Here is a 24964-nt window from a genome sequence, read left to right as displayed (position 1 = left end):
TAATTCCACCTTTAAACCTTTTGTCATATTCAGTTTTAATATTTTTTTCCCATTTCATAATGATTGTAAACAAACAAAAAAAAAACGCTTGAACAACTTTACTGTGTATTTCTGAATGTGCAAAAGGGAAATGTCAAGCTGTTTACTAATTAAAAACAAAACATTAATGAAGATCATGTCTGTTCAGAATTGTTGATTCTCCGCGTCTCCTTGGTTAAGTGGCAGATGCCTGTGTGCCTCTACTAGTGGGTTCAAAGGGATAAAGTGGCAGTGTCGTCAGTGACAGCTCGGTGTGCTCCAGTGAAAGCCAGCCCTCTATGGCTATATATATGTGTGACACTAAAAGCATGTGCATCTCTGACCCCGGCACACAGGGCTCAGTGCTACACTTTAAATAGAGCTGAGCAGGGCAGGACCTTCATCGCTCAGCCTCTCAACACTTGAAACACTGGAGATTCCGATCAGGTTTAGGGTCATGGCTTTGAGAAGCTGATTCTACCTTGATGAATGCAGGTGCAGTTTGACAGCACAAGCTTGGTACCTGCCTACAGAAAGGAAAAGGGAACTGTGGTATAATGTTAAATTGCATGAATGAAAATTATAAAAAATCAAAAGATACGTTAGATGTGAGATGAACTGGCATGTATGAATTACAGGGTGGCAGGATTATATTTGATAGGTATGCATAGTGCAGCTTAGGACAGCAGTGTAGTATAGTGGTAGGGCTTGTGACTGAAAGGTTGCTGTTTCGATTCCCTGCTGGGGCACTGCTGCTGTACTGTTGGGCAAGGTACAATTGCAATTGCAATTGCCCCAGTAAATATGCAGCTGTATAAATGGATAACATAGAAATTCTAGCCCACGTAAGTCACTCTGGAAAAGAGCATTTGCTAAATGACAATAATGTTGTGTAATTTTCCTGGGGCTTACATGTCTCATTTTTTAGAAATCACTAAATTAATTTTACGTCCTCGCTCCATGTAATTGTGATCATTTGAAAGTGGGTATGGATTAATGCAGGGGTGGCCAGCCTGTGGCCCTTCAGGGTATTATATGGCCCAAAAGGTGAGTGTAAGGGAAGAAAAACATCCATCACTAATTTGATCAGTACTATGACATTGTTATTTTCTCTTCCTGAAAAATACATGAAATGCAATTATGGTATAGACGAAAGGTGTCCTTGAGAAAGGAGTGTTCAGGTTATCACTGCCATCTCATCAGAGGCATGAAACCAGCAGAGCAACCTGCTCCATCATATTCTCTATTCATGGAATGAAGTATGACCAGTTCACTTACAAATGAGAATCCAATGGATGGGTAGTAAAACACTGGATTTAAAACTCCTTTGTTTAACCTGAGCTGTTGATACAACACTTCAGTAAGTGCGTATAACATACAGGCTATCACTGAAGGTACTCACCAAAGTTTCCTTATACTGTTGTATTATTATATTCCGTGAGCTATGTGAGCAGATTTATTGTGTACATGTATCAACATGAAATAATCCGCTTTCTCTCAAAGCTTTGGCGCAAGACATTCAAGTGAGGAGTCATTCAACCATCAATAAAAGTTGTCTACCATTATTTAAGTCTCTGTGTGTAATACTTTTTTTTTTTTTACCAATTCACCTATTCGGTATGTATAATAATACTTGACAGACCAACCAATTCAGGTTTCGTGGAAAAATATTTCCGCAAGCCACGTCCGACTTTATCCAACTCTCACGTACTTGTTTAGTTACCTTGAATTTGGCTATGGCGTCCCCCTGTGTTTTCATGAGCGGTAATAACACACCCTTGCTTGATGTATATTGAAATCGGGGATGGGGTTGGTGAGTTATAATGACGGCACACCTTGTGCCCCTATTCTTCGGTACCCTTCACTCTCGTAGCCACCAGCCCCGCCGCCGCAATTCTCCCCTCTCACCTCGCCCCTCGTTGAGTGGTTAATGCGGGGGACCGTGACGTCATTCGGAGCCTCTCTCTCGGCTCCTTCCTGCTGCATCATCACAGCCGCTAGTAGCTGGAGTCGCCTAGTGTTATTTTGCAGTGGACCGGGGAGACGGATAAATAATCATAGCTAATTGTCATACATAATAACCGTAACAGTCATACCAACATCAGCGTAGCCACAGCAGCGACCCAACGGATATCGCGTACGATTTAGAAATTACACTTGGAAACTGCTGGGGGACATGGCCAGGCAAGAACAGGTCCTACTGCTAGAGCCACAGCACGAACTGAAATTCCGAGGTAAGAAGGGAGGAGGGCCCTTCTGTCGGATCTCGGAAAGTCTCTCTGAGGCTTAGCTAGCATGCTAGCGACCAAAACGTTTACCGACAATCGGAGGGGAGGAGGGGGGGGGGGGGGGGGGGGGGGGTGAGGGGGGTTCAGGTGGCAGCCATTTTTCGGGATTGGAATGGGGGGGGGTGTTGTGTTAGCTAGGTAGCTAACTAAATGAATGAGGGAATTGTAGCGCAAGTTAGCGTGTCCTTCATTTTGACAGAAACGCAGTTGGGATCAGTGTTTCCACAGGGTCCGTCTATGACAGGGTATCTGTGGGTTCGCAGGCGAGCTAAGCAGCTAACCAGTGTAAAACTGGGCCCTGTTTATGTACATTGCCTTTAACTCTGGCTTTATTATTTGCATTAGCAAGCTAGCCATTTCTGTCAGCCCATTAGCCTATTAGATCAAGACCTAACGAGCACTCCTAATGTTAGCTGATGAAATAAATTATGAGCCTGTTTTTTTGGTCAACACCCTTCAAATAGTACCTAGCCTATTACTGCCAAGTCTGGTTTCATTTCTGAACTCGACTGCATACGGGCAGCTAGCTAGCTTGATCCGCTACGCAATTTTAACCTTGCTGCATTAACGTGAGCTGGCTGGCTAGTTCCGTAGATCTTGGATCCGTAGCGGCGCTATTGCAAAACACTGGCGGAGCTGGATGACTGGTTGCTGGTTAACTACCTATAGCGACCTAGCCGCATGCCATGGGCGATCTTGTCAGCAGGCGACAGGATGAACGTCTCGGTGAAAGATGTTGTTAACCAGCTAAATACGAACCGTCGTTAATAGCTAGCCATGTTAACTACCATCAGGCAACAAGCTGTTTTGGGGGCAGCGACAGACAGAATTGTTGATTGGGGAACAGGTGGAGGACAACCCTGCCAGAGCCCTAAACCCTGGTAGGCTAGCTAAGCAGGTAGAGCTACCTGTCTAACGTTAGCTATACTAGCTCTGAATCGTTACGATCCACACATTTCCCCCTTAGTTAGCTCTGCAACAATGAAATGCGCAAGATGATCAAAAAGGTTTTTGTTTGCTAGTTTGATCTGTCGTAATGGGTAATGTAAGGATACTGTAGCAAGTCTACAGGTTTACCTAGCTGTGAGCATGATCATGTTCACGGTAATGTCTGTCAAGCAGTGGGATCAAACCTAACTACCCGACGACCTGGTTATTAGCTAAGGTTACCTCATTCCCTTCAGTGGGGCTGCCAGCTTCCATAAAAAATACTGCCTAATTTGGATGGTTTCCATTTCACTATACAATATCATTCTGTTCCAGAGTCAGATATAATTTGCTGACAGTGTACGAGCCCTGGCAAATATGACACATTGGTAGAGCTGGAAAATAAAGCCCGGAATTGCACCTCCCAAGGGATGTGTTGTCTGGTTGTTGGCTTCACAGTTGTCCCGAGGAGTACCAGATATCGTCACCCACTGCAATTTCAGCCAGCAAACTCACTATAGCCTCATTCCCATAATCTGAACAAGCTCCATCTATAATTTACCTGGCCTCCCCACAACCTGCAATTCATTCAATTTATGAATACCCGGGTGTGACTGAGGCCTGCTGACTCGAAGTAACTTAGCCCTGCGCTCAGTCTGGCTAAACCATGTCTGGCAAAGTGGGCCTGTTCTTCTGCAGTGTCACAGCCAAAAATGGTTTCAGCTAATTTATTTCTAAGTTAAAGTCTACATCTGTGTTATAACATACCAATTAGTCTTCTAACATGGTATTTCCACGTTTTTATTTCAGTCCAAAAAGGCAAAGAAATATCTGGGCCTTTCGGCTAAGTAATTGCAAATTGGTGGCATGGTGCTATCAGTTTAGAGCAAAATTTGTGCGAGATAAAATTTAGATTATTATTCTTCTCATTGCAGGACATGATAATTTTAATGTTTAAAAATGACGCATTTGAGCATTTATGGCTACAGTGCTTTACTTTGTAGCAAGGCCAAATCCTGGAAATGTGGAACTCTGCATTGTATTATAACATTCTTGTAGTCTCTTTGAAGTACTAATTATTGAACATTTGAATTCATTATGGTTTATATTTGTTTTAGTTTAGCTTTGTTCATCATATTGATGAAACAAAAACGTAAAGACACAGACCACATTATCCTAAGTATTTAAAAAATAGTTTGGCCCCAATGCAAACAAAGCTTAGGTGTATTCAGACATATATACAGGGAGAGACTATATGAAATTCAAACCACTTCAAACCATTTAAGCATGCAAAATTATAATGCAGTCCAGTTTTACCAGTTTTTAGTAGGGCATTACAGAGATAGCCAGTAGGCTGGCTACCACAGTCCTTATCCACTTCCACACAGTGTCTTTAATAATGCAGTGCCTGTTAGGATTTTGCAAAAACTGCTACCTCGGAATACGGGCTGCTCCATTGGAGATTCTTGTGGAGTACACTTTTAAATATCCCATCTCAAGCATTCCTGGTTCAGAGCATCCCTTAAGATGGCCACTGCCCAACCTCCACCCTTCAGAGTGTGTTTTCGCGGATGTCATTTTGCCATTTTGGAACGCAGCCCGAGTCGCTTTAAGGATGAGACATTAACAGTTGCCGGAGCTGATATGTGGAAGCCCTCAAGCGTTCAGCCAGGCGGTGCAGTCTGAGATTCCTTTTCACCGTGCGCCTCGGTTTTTTGGCCGAAGGCACAAAGGGGTGTCTGTTGCCTTGGTCACTGCAAGGTGAAACTATCTGGAAAATTTAGTGCTTTTGGATGTTTCCTGGTAGCTTTCATCAGTGTACAGCTTAGAATGCGCTGATCTTATCCCTCCAGTCTCAGACTCCCCCTCTTTACTCGGTTTCCTATATTTCAGCTGGGTAGCTTGGCTGATTTGTATCTGTCAGGAGCTTAGTTCACCTTGTTAGATGTGTTATTATACTGCACTGTTTGCGCCCAGCTAACCTCCACCAGAATGCTCCAGGCTGATTTGTAAACCCAGCTGAGAGCGTTTTTATTGGCTGCTGTTGCCCCAGAGTCAGGTACTTTAATATTTTGATTCTCTTTAAACTGGTTTTACAGTGCACAAAATGTAGGGGGTTTTTTTTGAGGGCTGGTCCTTTCATTGTCGCTTTCATGCAAAAGAATAAATCCTGTCCCTTTTGCGTAATCTCAAAGCATGCGGTTGTTATTCGAATACAGAAGCAGAGCCGTTGTGCAGGTGAGCAGTGGCAGAGCAACTTGAAATACTTGTTTTTTTTTATTTCATTTTTCATTTATGGCCTTGATTTATATGTCTTTGTAGTACTAAGAATGTTATGCTCTTCTTTTGTTAGAGCCTCTGCCTTATTATATATGCAGGAAATACACATACTGTACATGCTTCTGGTATGTCGAGTGGCTGAGCCGTGAAAGCCAATCCTGGACAAAATGTCTTGCAATAAAAAGCCTCGTGCGTTTGGCGGCGTTTCTTGGTCAGGCGTTTGAGAGTGTCCTTCGTGAGAGCTCCAGACGCTGAGAGGCCTGCACGTCTGCGGGCTTTTCAAGGACAGCGTTTATCGAACATATTTGCAGACAATTAAACATAATTAAGCAGAAATTGCCGGTAGTCGGTGTAACCTGCGATTCCAGGCGCTCCAAGTCATTTTAAAGAAATTAAGTTAAGCTGTTAAAATATACAAAAAAAAGGTTTGATGAAGGAGGTGAAGGTGTGGGGTGTCACCACACACCTTCATCTGCCTTCTTTCACGGAAACTTTCTCTGTCCCTGAGCTGTCTTCCCGGTCTGTCTTCAGAGACCCATGGGAACTTCTCCATCATCAAGGAAACTTACCTGATTGGGCACCGCTCCAAGGCTGTACCCACATAGCATTTTTAAACAGATGCTAATACCATGTTCTTTCCTGGCTTGTTTGTTTGTTTTATGTAAAAAGAAAAGGTTAGATTTTTTTTTGTTCCTATTCATACAGGACGTCCAGACCTGGTCCTGAAGATGCTGCAGGGGATATGCAATAATTAAGAACGGCGGGCTCCTTGCCAAAAAAATATGCTGCCGCTTTTAAGTTATGTCGTCTCTTGTTGTGCCAGGGCTGCAGTATCGATTGATACGCTGCTACCGAGGAGCTTAATGGAATTGATGGACAGAGAAAGCTCAGAGATATGGCCTGCAGGAAACATGCTTTCTAATTAGCTGTGCCCTAATTCCATCAGCTGCTCCATTTATTAAAGCAGGGAGATGCCCTTTTACTTGAGTATTCTTTATTTTCTTCCTATTGAAGCTGTTTTTTTGTAAGTAAGCAAGCAGACATTCTGTTTTTTCTGTTTATAACATGGCAATATCTGTTAGGGGGGAATAAGGGAACCAAAGCTGTCTGGATTTTATGAAAGGAGGCCACTTTCATATTGCATTAATAATGCATCAGCAAAATGTCAGGCTTTGGTCTCTCACAGACTGCATTCATGTGATAGTTAATTTACCAATACTCAGTTTACCAGTTTCGCGTCTTAGACGCCTTTCCCTGAGGCTGTCATGCCAGGTGTTTGAAGGTGTGTAACAGGTGTATAAAGCTCTAGAAATGGCTTTGGTGTTATATGTCAGCGGTCTTTAATTATTTAATTGGTCTCACAGAATCAATTGAAATGCTGCAGACATGGATGACGCTGTCGCTCAAGGGGCAGCATGTGACTGGTGAAGTCACCGTACATGGATGTGACCCAAGAGAGGCTCTGTGCCTTTTTGTGTGTGCTGCATGACATCTATAAGGTGGCTCTTGGGCCGTGAGCCGCCAGATTTATACTGTAGGACAGAATATCTTATATTTCATTTTGACTGTTTGACTCTATCAGTAGTCTACATGCATATTTAAAAATTTCAAAGGGAAAAACAGAAAAAAAGGAATGTTCTAAATAGATTATACCCTGGCATTGTGGCATGGTGGTAAGGTGCAGGGCTTCTAACCAAAAGGTTGCTAGTTCGATTCCCCGTTGGGGCACTTTTGCTGTACCCTTTGGGCAAGGTACTTAATCCACATTTGCCTCAGTAAATATCCAGCTGTGTAAATGGATAACATGTAAAAATTATAGCATATGTAAGCCACTCTGGATAAGAGCATCTGCTAAATGACAATAAAGTAATTTAACCCAGAAATGTATTTCGCCCATGTAAATTGTGCATGTCGTGTGGTTGTTTATAAATAGGACCATATTGAGAGAGTCCAGAGTGCGGTCACCCCTGCCCCGAGGGGCTGTGAAATGCGTAGCAGGTCTTGAAAGGAGGCTTCAGTCTGAGATCTTGATACACTTAGACAAATGCGTTGATGGCAACGAGACAAAGCAAGTTGTAGCCTGTTGCATGCTACAGCTGACGCTTTAGCTTGTGGTCAGAAAGAGGGAAACACATACACGAAGAACACTGTTGCTCTACAGTGTTAGAGAGGGTACCGTGAAAGAATGTAGCCTAGTTATTGCATGAGGCTAATTGGAAGAATTCTTTATACAGCAGAAATCTCCCCGCTCACTGTCCTGAACTCCCAGCATTGTTTTGTTAGTGGCAGAAGCCACACTTTGACCATTGTGGTCTTTGTCAGGTCATGAGAATTTGGCATGTGTGGGGAAGAAGATGTGTTGCACCAGGGCTGAACATGACAGTCTGCCTTTTAAAATATATCATTTGAAGGTATTTCAAGTGGCAAATGTTGGTTTTGGGATGACAAATAGCATAAAACTGCTTGCATTTGCCAGTTTTTTTTTTTTTTTTTCATCATTTACATCCTGGCATTAATTGCTTTACATGCATAGTTTCATGAGCCAATGCGTTCCTATGCTCAGTGGTCACACTAGCCTTAAAAAGACAACAAAACAGTCCATGATTAGGCTACCACCTGAGATGCACCCCCTGTTCAAAACCGCTGTTATTAAGTGAAAGTGCAGCCCCTTAGTTTGGTTATGCAGGTACCTGACAACCTGGGTCAAATTGCAATAAAAATGCCGGTGACTCGGCTCTGGTGTTGTTAATTTACAGTACAGCCAAGAGGCAGTGGAAGACGGGACTATGCAGCACTTTGTATTTTGGTGAAACCAGTGTGGCCTTGATAAAAAATCAGAATCCACTGTAATGGAAAAGGTTATAGCTCAACTGTGTTGCTTCCTTAGCAAGCAATATTTTAAAATGAATACATAAAGGGTAATATTAAATAGAAGGCTATTATCAGAAATCTAAGTGCACCATTTAAATAAGGCTTATTTATTTCTTAATTATTCTCAATACATCTTGATAATATGATATTAGAATGCAGACAAATACACTGGGCATATATGAAGTTATTTTGCCTCTGCTCCATGTAGAATTACATTTAATATGAGTACAGCAATTGGTATTTTCAGAATTACTATACTGTAACAAATAGTTCATCGACCTCATATAACCTAAAATATTCCCAGCTAGCAAGTTGTTTACACAGGTGCAAAGCACTAATATGGACCATGATACAGTGTTAAGTTCAGTTCCAGTGAGAGTTGGTGTTTTTGGTGAAATGTATGATTAGCACTAGCAGGATTTTCCCTGGGTTTTTGAGAATGCCTAGACGATGAAGCAGCAGTGAAGCATGAGTAGGTTATTACAGATTTGTGAAATGTAAAACAAATGTGAAAGTTCATGATCATGACACAAGGGATTTAGTGTTCTGCTTATGACTAAAATCATTTGTGTGTCTAGCACATGACTCTGCCTAATGTGACCACTGCATATTGTAATTGGTGGAGTTAAATATGGAAAATGACTATGTCTGTCCAATAAAAGGTCTTATTATGATTTTCTTTACCATCCGTTGAATCTCAATGTGTTCCGTTGACAAGAACTGACAAGGAAATTAAGCCTGTGTCCTCAAGGCAGTGGTTTTTTCAGATGTCTTGACCAGGACCGGTCAACATGTGACAATATACGAGCAATGACTGCCACTCTCTTGCCTGATGGCTGAAGTTAGGTAGGGCCTGGCTCAGTTAGTACTTTCCTGAGAGATCTCCCTGGAACACCAGGTTGTTGCAGGAACCTGTGTTGATGGGCCAGGAGGGGAAAGTCTTCTCTCTGCGCTGAGTAGGAAACGGATGTTCCTGTGCAATAATAGGGAGACTGTGCTGTAGGAGGTGGGATGAGATGTTAATCTGAGGTCCTGACTCACTGTGATCATTAGAAATCCTGTTCCACTCATAACAAAGAGTAGGAGGTTCCCTGATACCCAATCAGTCTGCCTATCTAATTATCCCTCTTTGTAATTGGCCAAATATCTCCCTCTCTCTCCACCTCAACTGATGTGTGGTGAGTATTTTGGTGCACCACGGCCTCCATGCTCCACCAAGATAGGTGGTACACATTCGTGGTGGTCGAAGCAAGTTTACTGCAGATTGCTTTGAGGTTCTTGAAAGGCACTATATAAATGCAGTCAGATTTTGCTGCCATTAAAAATTTGTGATGTGATCACACACAGGGGCAGTATGTGACATCTGTCCTCTTACCTGCGCCAGTTTCCTCAGGTCATCCCTTTCAGACCCCCGCAGGGTTGAGCACCTTGTCCGTATACCCCATGCGCAATGAGTTTTCATCTCCATAGAAGTCATACAAGGTGAGTTAGAAGTACAGTGTAGGCATTCCCAATCATGGCAGCTCGTGCTTCTCCCCCATTAATTTCTATTACATTTGGAAATAGTTGCATTGCCTTAGAATAGCACAACCTTGTTCGTTAACTTTTCCAGCGCATCAGAAAGGTGCTTGGGCCGAAGCAGCCCACTGTTGTGTTAGGTGCTTTGTGCTTTTTTTTACTACTGCAGCACCTGAGCCAAATTTTATTTCTTGGCATTACACTGGAGCACAGTGGTTCTCTGGGCAACATGTTGTCATTATGCAATTAGTGTAGCCTAAAGGGTAACAATTAGCTATTGTTGCCCCTTCTAAGACTCACTTCTTCCTTTCATGTGTGGCGAGATGGCGGTGCGGCTCAAAATGGATCTGGTTTTCATGGGCTTTTTGTTGTGTCGCTCCAGTAACACACAAGTTAATGTAATTAGCTAATCGTTTTCACACCAGTTTGCATCAGCTCCATGCGGGAGTCTTAATGCAGGGTGGTAATTTTATAGGCCCTCCAGCCCCCTTTTAACATTTTTTTTTTCTTTCCATTGTTTTGGAAGTGTTCACTTTTCTTGTTTTCCCGAAACGCTGGGATAAAGCCTCCCTCTGCTCTCCTTCCGTAGGTCCGTTCACAGATGTAGTCACCACCACCCTGAAGCTCGCCAACCCGACAGACCGCAATGTGTGCTTTAAAGTGAAGACGACCGCCCCCCGCCGGTACTGCGTCCGGCCAAACAGCGGCGTGATCGACGCGGGGACCTCAATCAATGTGTCCGGTATGTCTGCCTGCCTGGTCCAGGGTTAATGCGGTCCCTTTCCTGTGCGAAGTGATGTCACGCATGTTCCTGCCTGTGACGAGGAAAGAACAGATAGTGGTGGCTGTTGCCATATTGTCATTAATCACAGGAATTGGGTAAGCCCTTTAGTGTAATAGTGCTCAGTTTAGAAACTTTCTAAATCCAGGCGGCCATTCTGCGTTACATAATAATCTTGGCTCCTTATTATCAAGGTTTCTGAATAATCTAATCCAGTGCTGCTCTGTTTACTAGAAAGAATTGACTTGTACTTTGTGTGCACAATAAGATGACCTAATACCTCATTTAAGATGTCAACATCTTTTCGACACGGCTTGGTTGATAGCAGGTCTGATTTGTCATGGCGTATTGACATTCGCCTAATTCAGTGCAGACTCGGTTTACCACGATCATCCCTGGTTTTTCTGTTAGAGAAAACAAGATCACTCTTTTCAGTGCTGAATAACACTTGAATTCTTAAATTCTCCAATTGGGGGGAGGGGGGGGGAGTAAATCAGCAGGTGCCTTCCTCTTGCCTGTCAGATGACGGTAAAAAAAAAAAAAAACATAACAATAAGCCGTCGCTGAACGCCGTGTCAGAGGGCCGGAAATCTCCGGCCACCGCTGTGCCAGGGCCGTGGCTCTGCTGAAGGCCAGCGGCGAGCGCCGTCAGCCCTGCCTCCGCAGCTGTGTCCCTGAGCCCCAGGCCTGATCTTCCAGGGAGACAGGCTGGGGGATTATGTTCCCTGGCTCAGCTATGAGCGCTATTCGCCCGCGCGGGACTCGTCTTACATCTCTCGGATTTGATGTCAGACTGCGCCCCGCTCCAGGGACTCAACTGGAGGCGACAAACAGTCGTCCCGGCGCTCAGCTGCGCATTTCCTGCCTAGCTGCGGAGCAGCCCTAATGTAGGCGCGGTGGAGCCACACAGATCAAATACGGGGATTTTCGAGTTTTGAATTTCAAACGGTGGCTTTGTTACGGTGCGCTTGCATATTAACGGCGTTACTTTGTAATGCACGGTGCTCTCAGAAGCTGCGCGGCTTTCAGAGGTTAAAGCGTAGAAATTGTGAAACTCCAGGCGTTTTTGAAATGCCATCTTTTTTGCAGTATGGAGAAATGTGGGCCCGTGTTTGCTGAGGTGAGTCACACTGTTGTAAATGGCAATGGAGAGGTTCAGGAATTTGGTGATCATATACACAGTCCATCCAGAGAATACTCAGTGGATGACATCATTGTATCCTGCCACCCCTCCTCCCCAGCAGGTGACTGGCCTTTGAGTTACTCTGGAAATGTCTGTCACAGATTCTCTTACCAGGGTTCAAGTTAACTTCTGTTAAATTCTTTATTTCTGTAATCCCTGAGGGCATTGATGGAATGATACAAAAGCAAGTAATTGCCATCATCTCAAAATAAATGCATTACTTTAAATCTAAATCTCACAAAATTTAAGTAATTTAGGGCATGCCAAGACAGTTCAGGTAGGGATCAGCTGTGGTAACACTGATTACGACCTTGCTTAGGCTACAACTGTTGTGCTGGCTATGTTGACTCCTTTAAAACAGAAATGAGCTGCACTGTTTTGATTTATCTGTTTATAAGATGGCGGTAATGAAAGTTAACTGAAATTTGCAATATAAAGAAACAAATTGCCCAAAGTGTGTTTCGAGGTCTCCTCATTTTTCAGTGGTAAGTAGTGCTTAAATATGGCTGTTGCCTGAAAAAAGAGACTGTCAGTTCCATCGTCTCTTGGAATTTAAAGTTTTGCTTTGATCCAAGAAACCAATCAGTTTCTCATAAGTCTCAATTCAGGGTTAAGATGATTGTAATTAAAAACAGAAGGATTTTGCAACAGACGGTGCACATCTTCTGTTCATCAGCAAGCACAGTTTTGGCACAGTGAACCGGCAACAAAGACGTTAGTAAGCAGGTCTTTGTTAAAGCCTAGGTATAACACATTGCAATACATTCTTACAATACGTCGTTTTTGTTTAATTTTTTTGTCCATTAGCATATATATTGCACATGAAACATAAGTCCTTGTACCTCAGTAAACCCACTGCGGGCTTTAACGCTGTCAGAGAAAGGGAGTATTATTTTTTTGGAATGCCCTCTTTCATCTATAGTGTTTTTGTAGCTGCGCTACCCCAGGTATATGTCTCCCTCTGCCCGCCCTGCCTTGTCTCATGTCTGAAACTGCCAGCAGCTGTTGAGGAGCTTCTAGGGTCAGGATCTATAATTAATGCTGTAGTTTACTGCTGTCTCTTGGGAGCCAATTAATTACAACGAGGAAACTGCTCTTTGATTCCTCTCCATTTTTAAATTGCAACATTTAACCCACAGCCAGTAAGGGAAGGGCAGTTCACATCTAATTTTGTACATCTTGCGCTGAACTTCAGTTAGCCTCTGTGGCTTTTATGGTATTTTTGTGAGATTTAATTGCACGATGAAAGAAGACCAGATGCATTTATTCAATATGTGTGGAAATTATTAAAGACTGGGCGAAGTGTCCCAGTTCACACATCTTATTTGTATAAATCAAGTCAGAAACTTGTTCGATGTTGCTGTGTACCCAAAATTGCTTTTTGGGTTTTTAGCTCATTTTAGGGGGGAGTCCCGTTGGACCTATGGTGGGTAGCGATGAAAATTGGGACTGACTGCACAGGACATTCTTAATCTGTTTCAGACGCCTGTTTTCAGTTTGCAGTATTGGACTTGCTTGATTACTGTAATGGCATGCAAAACCGTGGTGAGGTTTTTTTTATACAGCAGAGTATTGGCACGTGCCATATGTGAGAGAAATGTAGTAGCCACATCTGAAAGTGCGCACCCTTGCTTCGAAATTAAGAGGTCATTCGTTTTTAATGAAAGTTAGCAGCAGGTTTCTGAAGTCACGCACACATCTCTCCATTGATGTTGAATATGCCTTTGAATTTGAATGTTCTTTTTTTTTCCAAAGGGGAAAAAAACTGAACCAAGCTTTACCCATTTCCATCTCACCAGACTAATCAAGTGCCAGACATGAGAAAGTAGTCAATGTAAATCATTGTAACAGCTTTAAAATACCCCTTGGTCATTGGAATGACATCAAATAATACCAGTTGGCTCTGTGGTGGTAGGTTTTAGAATATTTTTGCTAACACCTGTTTTATGTTTGAGCCCAGTAACGTTACAATGAAAAACAACATTTGGAAGCCTTAAGAAAAATTGCCCACACGGGAGTTGGGCAGATCCAACAATTTGGAGCTGTCATGGTTACATACATGTGGAATAAGTCAGGGCCATGCCTTTCTGCATAGCCATTCATTTTGAAACCAACAACTTTAAAACCAATACTTAAAAAATCTTGCCACTATCTTTATTATTTAAATGGGTAGTTGCAGTCCCATCAGTTGATCAGACACACTTATCCAGTGGGTACATACTTCAGACAGAACGCTATGACTTCTTTCTTTGGGCATGTTTATGCTTATGCACTTTTCGTTCTGTTTTCAAAGATTTGATTGTCCCCAAACACTTCTCTAAATAGGTTATGCGGGGAACAGAAACATCCAGTGCGCTCACTTGAAGAAAAACATATGTTTATGCAGATCAGCTATGCTTTGTGCACTGGTGGCATCATGAAGAAACATGTAGCAGCCAGCTAGCTGCTTTTCACCACAAACAACTGCTGTGTGGAGGTTAGCACTCAAAACAGTGGATCTGTGGACAGCAGTTGTTTTGGTTATTGATTCTGAACACTTTACTGCTAACGTACCACTGTAGTTTCTCTTTAAGGCAACATGTCTTTGCTCTTGTAAAAGAGCCGTATATTGCCAATAAATTGTCTTAATGGCAGGTAAAAATGAAGTTCATCAAATAAACTTAAGTTGTCCCAACTAAATGAAGGTGTGTTAAACAATCCAAACTTTTATGGTGAACTGTGTATTCTTTTGACAGTGGTAGTAGATTAATGTTAATATAGCATATATGTATGTTATTATGAGCACTGTAGATAGGGTTTATAGGCTACAGTGTCGCCAAATGTGGTTATTTTTGCGAACGGTTCATTGAGATTACTAGTTAGTTTGTTTTGTTATCGTACCACATGTGCTAACATAGAGGCAAAACAGCTAAGATACATGAGGTATTGTATCAGGTGGAAGCAATTTAATGTAGAATTTATTTAGGTACTATGGTCTCATGTAGTACTATACTACGATTTACCAGGACAGTGGAAAGTTTTTGTTGTTAGAAGAATTTTTGTTGGTGTGTTTGTAATACTGCATTGCTGTGTAAAATCCACTAACATGAGACAAGAGGACATATGAGAACAGCCCATCTAAGCCTACAATAAATTTCAAGCTCAAAAACTTGCTCAAAGGGACAACAATGATACTATCGCATGACCAGTAGGACATGAGCTATGATGTCAATCACTGTTTGACAAACCACAGTCACTGGCTACAAGATCTGGCTTCCTGTGCTCCCTAAAGCTGAGATAAGTCATTTTATTGTGATACAGCATCATCGGATTGATCTATAATGGTTTCATGTTGTTTTTTCAGATTGCTCTTTTCCCCCAAGATAACTGGGTGTTTTTGAGTGAAACCTGGCCTTTGTATGGCAGGCATATGCAGACGTCTTCCTGACTTTCCGGAACACAGTAGACATTGATTCCAGTGAAGACTAAACATATCAAACACGTTGAGCTGCTAAGCCACTAGCTGATTTGGTGCACTGTAAGTATAGTGTGTATTGTAAACCTATTAATTTTTGGATTATTAGTCCTACTCAGATTAAGCCAAAAATGCACATCCAAGCTTTGTTGTCACACAGCTCATAAATATCAGTAAGTTTCAGTATCCTATGAAAGGGAAAGACTCTGCCTCCAAGTGGCTCAGTTGCCAACGTGTCTTGCTCCAAGTGCAGGCTGAGTTGTACATCTCAGACCCAGCTTCAAGTCTGAGCCGTGCCATTTGCTGACACTGGCAGCAATTTCAGAATATTACCATCAACCCAACTCTTAAATGCTATGATCATCATCAAAGTACCTGGCATTATCCAGTAACACCTACCATCACCATCTGTACCGAACACAGCAACCTTCATATTGGTCGCGATAGTCATAAGGTTGGAAAAGCGTGAGCTGTGTTCTGTTCTACATGATTAGTTTTAGGAGCATGTCCACAGGCTTTTGTAGGGAGTACTCCAGACAGTCCGAGCAGCGCCGACAGCGCTCTCACTGCAGTGCCACGAGAAGCATTTGTGATGTCTGTTCTGCTTGTCTAATGTGCAGTCTTCCACTGCAGAGACTGTGCCAGTAAGTCACTGAACCACTAAAGGATTCCTTTCACGCACCAGACGAGCTATGGCTGTTTTCAGCCTATTTGCTGCAAAACGGGCATTCAGACAATTAACCCGTTGGGCCCAAGCACCCTTGTAATGGTACTGTACCCTAAGCATTTTGAAAATGATTATACTGAAGTGTGTCTGCTGACACTGTGGCATTTTGTTTGTATCATGTTATTTTTCTCTATTTAAAGAAAGCAGGGTCACACTGCATCCCGTAAGAAAGTGTAATTTCACTATAATAACATGTATGTACTGTGTAACTGACACCGACCAAGTACAAACCATTTTAAGAGTAAGGCCAGAGCAGTGGGGTAGGTGCTGGGGGTCACTAAATACATAAACCTCACACTTCCTTCTAATGTTGACTATGAAGCAATATGCACAACAGTGTATGTAACCTGAAAAATTGCTCTATTCACAGAAGGGCTACATAACATAGAATTGGACTCTAAAGTGCTATGACACTGAAATGACAGATAAACTCCAAACTTAGCCTTGACACAACGTTTAAGGTGACATCCTACACTTATAACATCATATCATTGTACTTATACTGTTCTTTCTAAATAAAGTTTTATTTCATTATGCTTTCTTCATTATATTTACAAAGATTCATAGATTCATTTTGCAGGGGCTCTTATCCAGCGTAATTTAAGAGGAAAATTATCTGAGATCGGAGCAGCGCTGAGGTCATGATGAAGTGATCCTTCTTGATGACTGACTTTTAAAATTTCTTAGAAGATGAATGTGGTTTAGGTGAAGTGCCCTCAGTTTTGGCCCTGCCTTATGTGTCATTGCTTCCCTTGATCCTTCTTCAGGGTGGGTGTCATTTTTCCTATAGAAGCGGTTTGCTCATGTGTTATGACATTTCCGGCAGTGCTGTTGATTCACCATGGGGAGCACTTTTGGGTCACTCGCTGATTTTTTTGCTGTCTGTTGACTGGGCTGGTTTGATATTACATTGAGCTCTTCCAAATCTGTGATCTTGAGTTTCACCTCATCAAGCCAGAGGGGAGAGAACCGCATTGACTGGGGCTGCGTTTGGTTATCCTTGGTTGAGTTGTGAAGGGTATCCATATGAGAAACTCATCTAAGCCGTGTAGTAATGACTTCTTGATGGAGCACTTTAAGATTTGGCCGTCCTTTCTTCTTTTTACTTGTGCAGCAGAAATGGCTTCCTCCACATTCATTAGGCCTCAGAGTATTTCAGAATGTTGCATTATCTGCTCACATGGCAGTAAGCAAGGTCACTGTAGTCTTCCTGATACGGGAAGGTTCTGGACATTGATTCAATGAGAACATGAAGGTCAGGTCACATGAAGCCAAAGACAAAGCATTCTACAAGTGCTGTGTTGTGGACAACTAACCATAAAGCTTTGGTTTCTTCCTTGTCTTGCAGTTATGCTACAGCCTTTCGACTATGATCCCAATGAGAAGAGCAAACACAAGTTCATGGTGCAGTCCCTGCTGGCTCCCCCTGAGATGACTGACATGGAGGGAGTGGTGGGTGCCCTCTTCTGCTCTCTTCTGCCCCCTTCTTTCCCAACAGCTGTCAATCATTTGCTTCTGTCACGGGACTGTCACTGCAGACAGTCGGAGTCGACAGTCAGGGCGAAGGGCTTGCAGCTGCATAGCCAGCAGCTGCCGCACGCCGTTTATGACATCACGACATTCTTTTCTTTTTTTGTCACTGTTCTGCACGGGGTCGCTTTTTTTTATTGTCTCTCTCTTGGTCTGTCTGTGTACATCGCTTTAATTAATCTCTTGTGCTCTGTCTCCTCTTCATCCAAGTTAGTTACTGGTAGATTTATGGATCCCAAGAGCTCTTGGCATGAAGATGATATTGAGACATTAAATGATGGAAGGAAAGAAGTCAGAGCTTTATTCTGGAACCTCGCTGATGGCCGCTGAAATGCATGTTTGTACAAGTCTCTGATTATGCCAAAAAAAGTTGTAAAAACATATGAAAGGAAGGAGTGAAGAAGAAAAAAGGGAGGGGAAAAGAAAAAACAGAAAACAAAAATCACCGCTAATCTGCTGTCCGGTGTGGTTTCCCCTGCCATAGTTGAGAAGGCTTAGCTGCGGTCTCCAACGCCATTGTTTCAAGATGTTTCTCATTACGGGCTTGCTGATATGACAGTTGTGTGGAGCGGGGATGCTTTTCCCAGCAATCCTTCAGGCACAGCTGCACGAGGCTATCTCTTCTGTTCTGTAATCCCCGTCTCTCTGTTCTCTCCTGTCGCCCTCCCCCTGTAGTGGAAAGAGGCGAAGCCCGAGGAGCTGATGGACTCGAAGCTTAGGTGCGTCTTCGAGCTGCCGGCGGAGAATGAGAAAACGGTAAGCCCCACCCCCTTTTTTCTCTCGCGTGCTGGGAGACTGCGCCGTTATTAAACACCGCTGGAGAGCTCTCGTCGGCCTGTCACCAGGACGGTGTGTTATAAACCTCGGCCCGTGCCAAGCCCAGCCGGCCTTATCTGGGACCCCGTTCAGTTTTCTCACGCAGTTTATTATTGTTCTTATTATTTTCAAACCACACACAGCTGTTGAGACATCATCTCTCCGGGGTGACCAAATGACTTTCATAAACAAAACAAGAGAAAACGGCTGTTGTTGTAGTTGATTAATTACGGACATGTAAATCTCTGAAATCTTTCTTGGAGAGTCATTCCGCATATCTTCAGTAAAATAGAAACCAGCTTGCATCTTTGGAGTTCCTCAGCTGTTTGTTTGAAAAGCACACTGAGTTCTGCCTCCTTGGAGACAGTAATAGGTGGGTGGGGGTTGCTGCCTGCTGCTCAGAGCCAGAGTTGTTAATCTCCTGGATGCTGCGTTCCTACAGCACGACATGGACACCAACAAAGTCCTGTCCTCCAGCCTACTAAAGTCCGAGTCCTCGACGCTGTCCATGAAGTCCATGGGCTCCCCTCTGGACGACGGGGAGGTGAAGAAGATTATGGAGGAGTGTAAAAGGTTGCAGATGGAGGTTCAGCGACTACGAGAAGAAAACAGACAGATCAGGGTGAGCTGAACTGGCTTGGGTTTTGCGGAATACGATGAGTCAAGATAAACAAAATCGAGCCAAGATAAATAACGTGCCCATCCCTCAGGCAAGCTTTAAAGAGGGTATAAAAAAAACCCAGACCCACCCACTGTTAGCAGGCGAAACATTTTAGATGTGTTGCCTGCTGAGTTGTCTGGGGGGGGGGGGGGGGGGTTGCTGATGACACCCTAGAGAGAACATGTCGTAAGCAGCAGGGGAAAGAGTAAAGTATGGCATGCTTAAAGAGGGTACGAATGCCACACGGGGTGGGGGGGGACCGCATGGGAGTGTGTCGCCTGCCACGCTGAACAAGGGCCGCTCCCACCCTCTCCCACAGGAAGAAGATGGCCTCCGGATGAGGAAGAACACGGCGATGTCGTCCCAGCACTCCTCCCCCTCCTCCACTTCAGGGGTCGTGATGAAGGAGGAGGGCCCCAGCACCCGAATGCTAGCCCTCGTCGTGCTCTTCTTCGTCATCGGCGTCATCATCGGAAAGCTGGTCTTGTAGAAAACAGAACAACAGCATGCTTTTTTCTGTGGATGAAACAAAAACATGGGTGTGGAATTTTGATCAGAATGCCATATCACAGAGGTAGTTTTGAAACATTAAATTATGTAAAATACAAACAAGAAAATCCATTATATAATGAAAAAAAGGGGAAAAAAAAGTCAAAGGTCTTGCTTCTTAATTATTACATAGTCATTCTGGCCCACGTCCCCTACTTGAACACATGGGCAATAAACTTATGTTAAAAAAAATGAAAGTAATCAATCGAACACAGTCATTGTGAGGCTTTTCTGACAGCGGAGGTTTAACGTGACTGATTCTAACATTCAAATGGAATCGCTTGAATGTTGCTTTAATCTGTTTGTTTGTTTTTTAAGGCAAGGAGGCCAGAGGCGGAGTGTCTCTGTAAGGATTGATTGTGACTTTTCGGGGAGGGGGTGTGATGGTATGTTCTTACCACTCTTTTGCAGCTAATGTCCTTGGAGAACAAAAGATTAATCATCGGTAATTCATTCAGAAGCAGGTTGGGGTAGGGCGATAGGGGCAGTGTGTCTCACCACCAAAACTGACTCTTCCAATCAGAGGCTTTGTATAGCTCGGGTCCTCTGTAAATGTAAGTAACTGTCTAAAATGCTGCGGTGTGTTACTTTTTTTTTCGTGAGTTTGTTTTTCCACCACAAACATTCTTGTATGAGATGGCAATCAATGCTTGAATGCTTAAGCAGTGAGATTTTAATTTCTCATCTGCTTTTGCTGTTGTGACGTTTAATTTCTGTGCTTCCCCTTTTAGGATCTCACAGGTCAAGGTGCATTGTTGCGATAATTATGCATTTTTTTATTTGATCTTTTGTTTTTAGGACTTTGCGTACAAGAATTTAGAGTATGGCTTTGAATATCACAGCTACCTGAGCTCCACAATGAGTAAAACCGTTTCAGCAAACTAACACTTACCAGAAATATGCCTCTTGCCTTGTGACCTACATTTGCAAGTTATTCTATGGCAGGAAGAAAAGGAAAATGTTCTTATGATACAATGTTGCATGCAAAAAAAAAAAATTTTTTTGAGGGGGTGGGGAGGTTTATCTCAGCAACACGTGCAACACTGCTGTTTAAGAAGACAGGACTGTGAGGAATCTGTCTGGAGTGCAGCTTTGTGACTTTGGATATATTCGTCAGAAGTAATTTTTATTACAGTTTATCTTAGACATGCAGCAAGCTTCCCTTGTTTGTTTTTTTCAGGAAAGGAATACCAGTGGTTTGCCTCCTGTACCCATAGTTTTATGATAAAAGATTAAAATGTATCAGGGGAGCAAAAAAGGATCGTAATGTATGCCGTCCATTTTGCTACATTTTGAGAGCCGAGTCACCTCCAGCTCTGCTCATGGTTTTAATTCACAGTTAGCTTCGTTTGTCAATTAGTGCCGCAATGTCAGTCAGATATATTTGTTTTGAACTGATTCATCAGTGTAACAAATAATGTTTTTTTTCTTTTAAATTAATCGTTTAATCCTCTGTGTGAATCAGGATTTCCTGCTATAATATCCTGCCCTGTTAAATTACCCTAGTTTTTTTCTGTGTTTGTCTCATGAGCAAAACCATCAAAAACACTTCCAGACAGGGACCATTTTGTTACTAGGTTTAGGTTGTTTCTTGTTTCACTTTGGGTTTTTTTTTTTTGTTTTGTTGTTGTTGTCATAGTTTCTTTCTTTATTTTTTACTAATACGGATATCAGAAATACCATACACAGAAATGATTTAATCTCACTGTTGCATATTATTTAAAGATCGCAAATTGGGGGGTTTTGGGGAGGGGGGAGGTTTAAAAAAAAAAAAAAAAAAAAAGATTGAAAAACACAACCTGTCTACTCATGATGAATGGAGGATGACTTGCTGCTGAAAGCGAGGGCATTGTGGGCCTGTCCTGTAGCCACTAAATAGACCTGCACTGGAGCTTCAGACCGTCACCATGGTGTAACCACAGCAGTCGGGCAACTGTTTTGTATGTATATAAATAAATAACAGTCTATCTAAGAAATGAATATTCCTAGTTAAAGTAGTCTATGGTGTAAAAGCCAACCTTGTTGGACTATGTAGCATCTTAATAAATTAAATAAATAAAGCCCCAAATTTACCTCTACTGTGAAGTTATTTTTTCATTGCATTGTTTTTTTTATTTATTAGGTTTTTTTTTCTTCTTTTTTCCTCCCACAATTCAGAGGTCATTCCTCATTCAGAGGGTCAAAACTGAAATGATATGCTGTTGTGTTGCTCACAAGAAAGTGCTGCATGCTGAAATCTGCTATCAAAAATAAACCAGATGGTGAAGCATTGAAAAGAGAAAAGAGACCAAAATAATGGTAGCTAGCAAAATGAAGTCACATGACTTTTATTTTTCAACAGTAGTGCTGTTGAGCCTCTTATTCTCTTTTCATAGTACATGGAGTCAGCACCCTGCAGTGAAAAACCTAAAGAAAAGAAACCAGATCAGCTAGCTTCAAACCATTACTTGTACAGTACTTGTTGTGGTGAAAAAGGATCTTTTTGGCTCTTGGTGGGATCTTGTGTTTCTGGTCCAGTGGTGTTCTGCATTAATGTGCACCTTTGGTTATGAGTGGAAAGGTGCTTTAGGGTACTGCTAGGGCAGGTGTCACCATATTTGCAATGGATATGATCCTCTGTCTCACCCTTCCAGCTGTTCTCTGTGAGGGAAAATGCCCACTTGCTTTAAGTGGTAAGAGCAGAACTGATGAAATTGTAGTGACAGCACAAGCAGTACTGGTAAGTCTTCCCCCCAAAACATTGCACTGACACTATGAAAACTAAATCGGCCCCTGTTTTAGGGTGTTTTTCACCTCTATCCAAGGCAATGGTTTCCCTCACCAGTTTTTTTTTTTTTCTTTTTTTTCTTTTTCTTGGATGTATTTTCCTTCCCTCAGTTTCAATGAATCTGGTCCTCGTTGAGGTCTATGCAATAAAATGGATGCCTGGTTATGTTTCTGAGTTGGAAAGTGTTCAGAGTGAGAGAAAGTATGCCTTCATCCATATGTGAGTATCTTCAAATACACTGCAGTACTTTTCCCACTTAGGGAATTGTACCACTCCATTTACGCTTTTCAATCTGTAAACTTGAAAGGACACGTACATTATTAGATAATCTTGTAATTGCTTTAGCGATTGTGATTCTTCAAAGCCAAATTAATCCCACGTATAGCGGATGTAAATCGCAGGTTTCTGGTCTGGTGCATTTCACATTTTTAGATTTTTGTGCTTGGCTTGACCCACACATAAAACCGTCTAATTCACTCTCTTCAAGAGGAGCATGTTATCGACTAGTGGCAAAACTTTCACCAGTCATTTAGGCGTTACCTCATTGTACCAGATAAAAGAGCAACCTGGTAAATGTGTGGTGCATTATTGACAAGGCTGAGGCTGGGGGAGATTGTGTCACCCTGCCTAAAGGAAAAAGAAGCTGTATCAGTGACAGCTTGTGTGTGTGACCAGGGAGAGCTCATTAACCTGGGCCACTGCTCTGCTGAGGAGACCAACTACTCTGATTTCAGTCTTAGCAGCCTAAGGTGGGCTGGGACTTTGCTACTCTTTAGGGCATCTTCTGCTGCCTTTAACTAACCTAGTTCCAGTGGCACCACAGAGATATCTTTCTTTTTTTTTGTTACAGGGAATGGACCAGGTTGTTTGTTTGCCAATTATTCGTCCAAGTGATCCCTTTCCACAATTTCCACATTGTAACTCCTCTGCAGGTACCTCTGAGGGCATCTTCTTACACTTTGATTATGGGTGTTACCCCAAGAACAAAACAAATTCATTCAAGATCCTACAAAGTTCCAATCCAACCAAGGAACACAGAAACTTGGAACCAGCATAGAAATGTGTCTTCTGTTTTGATTTTTTTTTTCTGGAGGCATCTACAGGATGCCTGACACAATTGAAATGGAGCTACGGAAATTCTTCACAAGCCTTGAAGAAAGGGATCAGGGGAAGGCTTGAGACCTCTTGTTTTATTTGGAATTTGGAAATCTATTGTTCGTGTCTATTGTGTCCCTTTTTGAATTTTTTACTCTATTTCCTGTGCTGGGCACATTTGTATGAGCAGTTTTGGGGGTGTTGCACTGTGTTCAAACACTATTGACACATTTATCCGTTTCCAAATGTAACAATTACATTTGTGGTCACAGCTAGCCTTAGAGTAGTGCTTAAAGTGACTGATCTGTAAGCTTTTCATAAATAAATGTTAGTACTTTAACAGTCAAGAGCAACCTGGGACCACATGTGCAGATCATGGGGAAAAAGCAAGAACTGTGACATCATTTAAATGGTCTCATTTAAAACAAACTTCAAATTTACTTATCAGAGTAACTCACCTCATTGCTCTCCCCTCAGAGGACTCACCTTTTTAGACTGAACCTGTGTTCTGTAACCATATGTTTAGACTGAGACTTTGAGACTGTACCACTGACTTGTGATTATTGTGTTATCAGCATCAGCACGGAAATAATAATAGTAAGCAACTATATATGAATGGTTATGGTTACTCTGTAACCATAGTTACACAGTTAAACACAGACTCAGACAGAAGCCACATCTCTTTATACATGTCTTTGTCTATCATTTTTAAAGGAATAATTTCCAAGAATGCATATTGTCTATCCTCTGCTAAGTGCTAAAAATGCAACAACATCAAACGAGCCCATGTACCACACAAAGTAGGTTCCTTCTGAAATTATCATCACCTTTCCAAAGTCACAAAAATACGCATCCTGAGTGGGGCATGACGGTTGTCTGTCACATAGTTTTCATTTCATCTACTACCTTCTTGCCTCCATAATGCTTTGCTACAGTCTTTCTTAGCTGTGGTTCCAGCTTCCAAGCTACACAATGACTTTCAGCTCCTACTTCCTCCTCCTTTTGGCTTTTTGGAGGGTTTTTTAATGAATGTGCGGACCAAGTTACTGGGTGAAAGATGTGTGGTTGTGGGGTAGCTCGCTTTGTTGGGGGAGTTGAGAATGGCCACAGTACTTTTCCTGTGCATTTTTCCAGGCGGGTACACCATCCCATTGAAAAGAGGACCCCATTTTTGGCAGCGTTTGGTGTAGGAAAACACACCCAATACAAGAGCTCTGTGGGTGAACGCTGAGTTTCAAAAAAAAAATCATTTTTGAAAGGAAAGGAGTTTGCATTTTTTCAACAGCTATGCATTATCCACGCCAGAAAAATAACGTAGAGCTGATGTTATTTTTATGGGGCAGCTGTAGCTCATATTCACACAGAAATAATGGGATTTTCTTTACAGAGTTTGAAATTAGAGAAAGCATATGTAAGTTGTGAAAAAAGTTAACGCAATACTGACGTAAATTTTTTTTAAGTGCAGTGTCCCTCTGCCAGACTGCAATAAAGGCAGTCAA

At 42.4% G+C, this 24964-nt stretch overlaps 1 protein-coding gene across 1 annotated transcript; it reads left to right on the top strand.

The window, feature by feature from the left end:
• Positions 1-1989: 1989 nt before the first annotated feature.
• Positions 1990-21663, top strand: vapb (VAMP (vesicle-associated membrane protein)-associated protein B and C). Its single transcript, XM_036532160.1, has 6 exons — positions 1990-2252; positions 10492-10644; positions 17396-17499; positions 18253-18333; positions 18836-19015; positions 19374-21663. Exons 1-6 carry the CDS (start codon positions 2195-2197, stop codon positions 19542-19544), a joined length of 747 nt encoding a protein of 248 aa, XP_036388053.1. The 5' UTR covers positions 1990-2194; the 3' UTR covers positions 19545-21663.
• Positions 21664-24964: the final 3301 nt, after the last annotated feature.

The sequence above is a fragment of the Megalops cyprinoides genome, chromosome 6 (genome assembly GCF_013368585.1).
Source record: "Megalops cyprinoides isolate fMegCyp1 chromosome 6, fMegCyp1.pri, whole genome shotgun sequence".
Taxonomy (NCBI): Eukaryota; Metazoa; Chordata; class Actinopteri; order Elopiformes; family Megalopidae; genus Megalops; species Megalops cyprinoides.
Note: the sequence above shows the minus strand (reverse complement) of the source record. Positions and strands in the feature narration are given on the sequence as shown.